Source organism: Lepus europaeus, chromosome 16 (assembly GCF_033115175.1).
Source record: "Lepus europaeus isolate LE1 chromosome 16, mLepTim1.pri, whole genome shotgun sequence".
In the NCBI taxonomy this organism is placed as follows: domain Eukaryota; kingdom Metazoa; phylum Chordata; class Mammalia; order Lagomorpha; family Leporidae; genus Lepus; species Lepus europaeus.
In genome coordinates this window covers 20,159,778-20,168,329 of record NC_084842.1, presented here as the reverse complement: position 1 = coordinate 20,168,329, position 8,552 = coordinate 20,159,778, and the positions used below count along the sequence as shown (strand labels likewise).

The following is an 8,552-nucleotide window of genomic DNA, read 5'->3' as shown; positions in this document are numbered from 1 at the left end:
GGAAAGTGCATGGTTTATACCATAATGTTTAACTTCCTGTATTCTGTATCAAAATGAGAAGCTTTGATAATAAGTTCTAAAGGAAATCTGGAGGGAACAGAACGCTCCATTTTAAAATCAAGACTTTAACGTTGGCATGTGGTTAATGGTTTTAATGATGTTAAATGATCAAGATTGCCACATTGTAAATTTAAAAAAATACAATCTATGAATTTTTACCAAGAGTAACAGTAACTGAAGGTGTATAACAGTCCTCTTGCACATGTATGAGATCATATGTGCTTAATTGGCTATCTATTTTTGGGAAAGGAATGCAGGTTTCTAAAACATCTGTTATTAAGCCAGATGGTTTCCTACTCAAATTTCTACATAAGAGTCTTACCTAGAAATTTGTTATTAGTGAAAAATCCATCGTTGAGATGTGTCACATTGGATGGGATACTGGCACATTTGCAGGGTGGGTGGGACAAGTATTGGGGGATATTCCCCCTGCAGCTTATAATGTAAGTTGGTTTTATGGTTTTTATATGTGCTTATGGTTTTATATTTCTATCAAAACCTTGTAACTCACTTTTATAAGTAAATATTTGTTAAGTATGTATTGAATATAACTTTAGAATCAGCCCAGAAAGTTTACATGTATTTCAAAAGAGAAAATGTGGTAAAACAGTGTAAGTTTTCTTGAACTATGAGTCATGACTGTTAGTGTAAGTTTTTATAAACATGGGTTATAAAACCTTTCCATCTGATTTTCCTGATGAAGAGAGATTTTAGTCAAACATATACCATATTTCCAATAGCTGTCTACTGATTACAGTTTACTTACATTTTATAGTTTAATTGTCCTCTGAATCATGTAACTACTGAGTAGCCTCATCTTCTACCACCATTCCACCTCAGATTGCCAGTATGAAATTTTCCAATTAGCTCTGGTATAGAATCAGGAACAGTGTAGAGTAATTAACATTGTTAGTGCAAAGACAATTCCATATAGATAGCTAATGAAGATAACAACTCTCTCAAGGTCTCTCAGTTGTGAATTCTTAGATACGCACTTCCGTGAGTGCTTCACCACTGTATTCAGACACGAGTTCTTTATCTCAGAAAAAAAAAAAAAAAAAAAAAAAAACCCTCTCCCACAATACAACAGTAAACAGTTAACTAATGTGTATGAAGCTTTTATATAATTTTCCAAATGAAATACCTCTTAAATCTACATGGTAAAAATCTCTACAAATAGGGAAAATCAAAATTATCACTTTAAGGACAATCAGGACAGCTGAAGTATGCTCTTAAGTACAATGCTTAAAATGTCTTTAAATTTTATGAATATGTACAAAATGTAAGTCCATTTATTTAATGTTTTGTTCACTCAGGTAAAATTTATGCTGTACATCTAATAAGATATCCAACTGTCTCCAAAAACTCTAATTCCTGTATTAAAAATAAAAGTAACCTGAACAAAAAATACTTTAAGGGTTATTCACTGAATGAAAATATAAAGGGAAACACTGCAACTTAATGAAAAATTTTTATTTATTTATTTTTTTACTTTTCCAAATGCAATTTTTAGGTATATTCACTTAGGTTTTTAAATGAATACATAAAAGACCCAGAGGGGGAAATTGCCAGTACTCTAACAGGGTAAAGGATACAAATCCCTCTTTTTTTCCCTAGCTTCCAGCTTTGTAAGAGGGAACACCTAACAGAATGCAGTCCAGGATATCGCTGTAGTATTCCTGTGCTTTGAAAAAATATCTAGCTGCATATGATTCTGAATACATCAAATGCTGCTCTTGCCCTTAAGACTTCTAACAGTAGTTATCATTTCTAGTGTGGCACTTCAGGATAATGAATAATGACCAAGAAAAAAAAAAAAAAACTTTAAGGTAAAAGCAAGAATATATCATGTCTTCCCAGATTTTTTGAAGCAGATTGTCAAATTCTTCAGCTTAAAAAAAAAAGTCTGAAAAAGACTGCTGCTATATTGTTCAAAGAACTGCGCTCCTACAAAATGGACTTGGCTGATGTAGGTCATACCATAAACATTTAATATAAAACTCTTCGTATTTTTAGCAAGGATAAGTAATAACAAAGAGCTTTTATTCCATTGTCCTCTGGTCTTTTAGTTTATCTTTGTTGAATATTTTTCTAACAAACATTTTGAAAAGTTTATTATCATTTTCTCTTTGATTTCATACCAGTTACTTAATTATGTGGTTTTAAAAGGTAATCTTTAAATTCTCAAAGTCAATACTAAAAAAATTATACAGCTTATCCTAATTGTTAACATTTACAAAACTTATAGTTCATTCAAATAAAAAATATTACTTTTTTTTTTGTAAATAGTGCATACAAGGCACAAGAGCTTCTTAGTATATTTAGTGAAGCCAAACATTTTGGCATCAACAAAAACATCTTTTTATCTTAAACTAAATTTTCAAATAGCATGCCATTTAGTTCATACTGAACTAAATTTCCAAAACAATATGATTTTTGTTTAATGATTTGCATAATTTAATCTTGATAGGTACTTAAGGAAACATATACTTTTACTGTCATAGTTTTGATGAGAAGACACAAAAATAATATAGATACCACTGGAGGATTAACAGGACAAATAATAGAGATATTACTGGAGGGAGAATCCATTGACCCAAAAGGAATTCTTAACAGAAGTTCAATACTTTTACTAAATTCAATAGGAGAAATGACCTAAAAAGATGTTTGTAAAAACCTAAGCCCATAAAAGTGTATCGGAAGTCAATAACATTGCAGATTTCCCTCCAATTACGAAAATCAGAAAAGATGAAAAGTGTTTCTGATATAAAATTATTTTGTAAGAACATTGGATTCATTCTCAGAAATGTGTTCTAGCCATTTGCTTGATCAGAAAGCTCCAGCTTCAATGTTCATACTTATTTTCCAATGGGGAGCAAAGTCTAGAAGTAGATTAAAGTCTGATAAAAATGGATGGTGATCTTCAAGTACAGGCCATTTGGACTTTGTAATGAAGTCATAGCTATGACAGGTCATTAAGTCTGAGGCTCATTTCCTATCAGAAGGAAAAAGCAAAAGAAGTCTGGTTTATTTCCTCTACCTTCTTAATGGTAACATAGATTTTACAAATCAAGCACATTATAATATGACATGAAATCTTTTAAATCTGAAACAATATCTTAACAGTCTCAATTTTTGAAATAAAAAAGTCAGATGATCAATAAGGATTTTAAGTAATAAACTGTACTATCCACATCATTTAGGTGAAAACTGGCCCATGAATTTAGGCCAAGTTTTTGATAGAAGATACTTCCTCTTTTATTCATAAATCATAATTAATTTTAATATTTAATAATCTCATTTATAACACTGTATATTGGATCAAAAGTGTGTTATGTTTTAAGTAACAACTTGCAATCAACTCATATTCTGCATATCCAAACGGTGCCTTCATATGGGAGCCTCTTTCATCCATGTACAGCATCGATACCTTGAAATGAAACAAAAACTATTGTGTCACCCATTTAAAGACCCAAAACGAACCAACTCATTCATTGTTTGTCATAATAGCATCCCTTATGCAAATATGTTATAAAGCTCAGACAATGTGTTCTTGAATATAGAACTCTAGACCAAAGCTTCTCAGAATTTAATGTACATATATCAAAAAATGAAAAATGTACATCCTGATTCACTAAATTTAGGGCAAGACCCAAGAATCTGCATGTCTAGGATGCCAATGCCATTGGTTTGTGTGGCAGGATTCTCTGTTCTACATTCATCTGAGGCCTACTCCAGTTTAGGCAGGCCAACTAAATTAGAAGGGAGATTTAGGGAAAAAAACTATGAAACTTCATGTGTATGTAAGCATAGTATTTTAAAATTCATGTTATAAGACAGGACAGTTGGGGATGCTAAATTAATCTACTTTTCAGTGCTACTTTGGGTTTAGGTACATTATAACTATCTGGAAGCTATACTGAATTAAGAAATATTTTATATAAAGGCCAGAGATAATTTACCAAGATAGTTCAAAAAGAGGAGAAAATAATATGAAGTTATCATTTAGTAATACAGTCAAATGAGACACATTAATATCAGATTATTATTCAATATAAATATGCAAATCTGAAATGTAAGGCGGAAAAAACTATTTTAAAAATCTAGGATCTATTATCTATCTTGGGGAAGAAAAGCATTTTATTGCTACTGGTTATGTCCACATAAATATTTCATCAGAAAATCTGTCCTTTTTATGTTTTATGAATTTTATGTCAGCACAGCTGGTTCATTCTGCCATGCGGTTATTATGAATATTATGATATATTAATCATATACTCAAATATAATAAAATCAAGGAGACAGCAATGAACAAAGGCTACAGTGGTCTTCTGTCAAAATACTAGGAAGGGTAGAGACTTACAACATTATAATGTGCAACATTTAACACCAAAACATTTGTAATAGCACTGACCTCACAACTGTTAATTATAACTAATGACCCAAAATACTGAGAAAAATCATTTGAAATTTTATGCTTCACAGAACTAGTCTAAAAAATACTTTATTTATGGTATTGGCTAGTGGTTCATCTCTGTATACCTACAGCTACACACTAAAAATTATTTCTAGAAATATATTCATGTCTCGGGGCTAGTGTTATAGCATAATAGGTTAAGCATCTGACTGTGGTGCCAGTATCCCATATGGGTACTGGTTCCAGTCCAAGCTGCTCTATTTCCAATCCAGCTCCTTGCTGATGGCCTGGGAAAGCAGTAGAAGTGCTTGGGCCCCTGGACCCATGTGGGAGATCTGGAAGAAGCTCCTGGCTCCTGGCTTTGGATCGGCCGAGTTCTGGCCGTTGCAGTCATTTGGGGAGTGAACCATTGGATGGAAGACGTCTCTCTGTGTCTCTCCCTCTCTCTGTAACTCTGCCTCTCAAGTAAATAAATAAACCTTAGAAACATAAAAAAAAATAAAATAAATAAATATAATCATGTCTCTTTGCTATTTAACCACATTAAGTATAAATTTTCATTTTCCTAACCATGGTTATGATCTGAACCAGTATGTATTCAGAGCTGATCATGGTCTTCCCAAAGCAAAACAGTAGTCAACTGGCAAATAACATTTTGCTGGTATCAGATGGCTATTCGTCAAAAGCGAAACAGTGCAATCATAAAAATCCACATAGCCAAGAACACTTTGACACAAATTATTTTGTTTTATATGCTAATTTCTCTTACTTAGAATTTGGAATGCTAGATCACAATTTTGTAGAGTTATTTTGATAGCCTTAATGTTCAACTCTAAAAAAACTGACTTATTTATTTGAAATGCAGAGTTACACAGAGACAGAGAGAGACAGAGAAAGATCTTCCATCCTCTGATTCACTCCCCCAAATGGCAGCGACAGCAAGGGCTAGGCTAGGCCAAAGTCAGAAGCCAGGATCTTTATCTGGGTCTCCCCGTGGGTGGCATCTTCCACTGCTTTCCCAGGTGCATTAGCAGAGAACTGGGACAAAAGCAGAGCAGCCAGGATTCAAACATGCACTGACATGTGGGATGCCAGCACCACAGGTGGAAGCTTAATAAAGCCTTACTGACAGCACTGGCCCTGATGTTTAACTCTTTATATTATGTTTTTTGTAACAGAGTTGTTTGTTTAGATGTTTATGGCTTTGTTCCAATTGGGATTCCTTTTTGTACCCTTTTATTGACTGTAGATCTATAATAAATTATGGTTTTTTTTAAAGACATATTTATTTATTTGAAAGTCAGAGTTACACAGAGAGAGAAGGAGAGGCAGAGAGAGAGAGAGAGAGAGAGAGAGAGAGAGAGAGAGGTCTTTTATCTGCTGGTTCACTCCTAAATTGGCCACAATGGCTGAAGCTGCACCAATCCTAAGCCAGGATCCAGAATACAGGTCTCCCATGCAGGTGCAGGGACCCAAGGACTTGGGCCATCTTTTACTGCTTTCCCAGGCCATAGCAGAGAGGTGGATCGGAAGTGGAGCAGCCGGGATTTGAACCGGTGCCCATATGGGATGCCAGCACTGCAAGTGGCGGCTTTACCTGCTATGCCACAGTGCCAGCCCCATAAATTATGCTTTAAAGAAATTGATTTGGGACTACAGGTTGAAAAAATTATTTAAAACACCCATTATTTTAAGGTTAACACATGCTGTGAGGTCCTACTGTGACCAAAACTGGAGATGTGAGCTGGTGCAATGGTGCAGCAGGTTAAGGCACTGCCTGTGACGCTGGCATCTGATTATAAGAATACAAGTCTGAGTCCTGACCACTCTGCTTCTGATCCAACTCCCTGCTAACGCACGTGCAAAGGTAGCAGATGATGGCCCAAGTGTTTAGGGCCCTGCCATGCATGTGGGAAACTAGGAGAGCGTTCCAGGTTCCTGGCTTCAGCACTGGCCCAGCCCCAGCTCTTGCGGTCATTTTGGGAGTAAACCAGCAGATGAAAGATCTCTTTCCCTTCCTCTCCCTCTTTGATTCAGTGACTTTCAAATAGATAAACCTTTAAAACAAAATTGGGGATGAGTGTGGTTTGTGCTGACACAACAGAATTTTCTTGTACTTGGACCCAGTGAAATACCACTAATGTAGAGTTGAAGATATCACCATTAAACATAGTGAAAGATTGAAAAAACAAAATAATCAACTAAATGAAAGATAATTTTTATGTAAAATTCAGTATTCTAGGACCAGTCCCTGCCTTTTAATGCATTACTATAAAAATGATTTTTATCATCAACTTAATGTTATAATTTATGGTATTCATCTGGATACAAGTTAATATTAAAGCTACATCTATGTCCACAGCCCCAAGAATAAGTAGTATGATCCCACAGATCAGGAAAGACTCCTAATATGAGTTATTAAAAAATAAATAATAATGTTCATGGAGATTATTTGCTCTAAGAAAATTGAAATACTGTTAAAATACATAAAACCTGAAAATAAAAGGAAACTTACTTTAATAAAGCATGAATTTATTTTGCTTGAGGATTAAGTCTCATTCTCCATGGTTAATGCAGGATTGCTCATACCTTAAAGAAAGATTATAAATTAGCATTTTGGGATTTCTTTTGAACAAATACAGAAACTTGATTATTCATCTATGAATCCCCCCAGTATACTTCCAAAGGCACTCTGTACTTGGGTGTTTATGTAATGCTTATACAGAAACACACAACAGACCACGCAGTGTCAGCTACAACCAGCATCACACACATTACAAAAAGCCACACAAATTATTAAATAGTTAGGGAAATATATTTGATAAACCCAGGAAGAAAAACAATGAAAGACACGTTGAACATGGCACTGCTCACATCACCTTAAATCAGTGCTTCCTAATTCTGCATTTATCTGCCTCATTCTTGTTAAACCAATATTTGAGCTATTTCTCATCTCATCTCCCCTTTCTCATGTTTTTCTTGCTTCTTAACATCATCCTTCCACCTTTAGTTTCTCAATTCATTCAATAAAGTAACAGAAAAAATAATCTAACATGACAAATAATTAACAGCATATAAAAAATATCAAGAAACCTGGGTTAATGAAAATCTTAAAGGAAGTACAAATCCCTTTTGCCAGGGAGGGAGTTGTTTTCCCACTCACCAGCAATTAATTTTCTTTTTTTCTTTTTTTTTTTTTTTGGAAAGGTAGCGTGGACAGTGAGAGAGAGAGACAGAGAGAAAGGTCTTCCTTTGCCGTTGGTTCACCCTCCAATGGCAGCCGCGGCCGGTGCACTGCGGCCGGCGCACCGCGCTGACCCGAAGCCAGGAGCCAGGTGCTTCTCCTGGTCTCCCATGGGGTGCAGGGCCCAAGCACTTGGGCCATCCTCCACTGTACTCCCTGGCCACAGCAGAGAGCTGGCCTGGAAGAGGGGCAACCGGGACAGAATCCGGCGCCCCAACCAGGACTAGAACCCGGTGTGCCGGCAGAGGATTAGACTATTGAGCCACGGCGCCGGCCAATTAATTTTCAAACGCGTACATATTTTTGTCTTTAAGGATTCAAAGTGTAAATAGGTGTCGTCCATTTTTGTTTAGGCAATGCCTAGTTCTTCATATAGGCTTGAAACTGAAATGGCACATTTTAAGATGAAGAGAGAGACCAAATTACGTATACTCCTCTCAAGTCATGGGGACCTTTGACGGTCATATATTCCTTAAAAGTATGACTTTTTAAAGAAAGCTTTTATTTTAGGAGACTATAACTGATTATGTATTAGATAAATTTTACTCAGGAATACTAAATTGTATTTCACAATCACTAAATTTCAAATAAGTCAATAAACATTTTCATGTGCAATGAACCAAAGTCAGGCAGTACAAGACTTTGAAGACTAGAAGTTAAAAAGAAAAGATGTAGGCCAGTGCCGTGGCTTAATAGGTTAATCCTCCGCCTTGCGGCGTCGGCACACGGGGTTCTAGTCCCAGTTGGGGCGCTGGATTCTATCCCGGTTGCCCCTCTTCCAGGCCAGCTCTCTGCTATGGCCCAGGAAGGCAGTGGAGGATGGCCCAAGTG

General features: G+C 35.7%; 1 protein-coding gene across 2 annotated transcripts in view; it reads right to left on the bottom strand.

Annotated features, from left to right (window-relative positions):
• Nucleotides 1-2,354: 2,354 nt before the first annotated feature.
• Nucleotides 2,355-8,552, bottom strand: part of ZDHHC2 (zinc finger DHHC-type palmitoyltransferase 2) — an 83,730-nt gene continuing 77,532 nt past the window's right edge. For both annotated transcript variants that reach the window (XM_062213761.1, XM_062213762.1), the window contains 2 exons: nt 6,993-7,066; nt 2,355-3,490 (listed from right to left, as the gene is read on the bottom strand). In XM_062213761.1, coding sequence (XP_062069745.1) covers nt 7,026-7,066 — 41 coding nt within the window. In that variant the 3' untranslated portion in view covers nt 2,355-3,490; nt 6,993-7,025. The remainder of the gene's footprint in view (nt 3,491-6,992; nt 7,067-8,552) is intronic.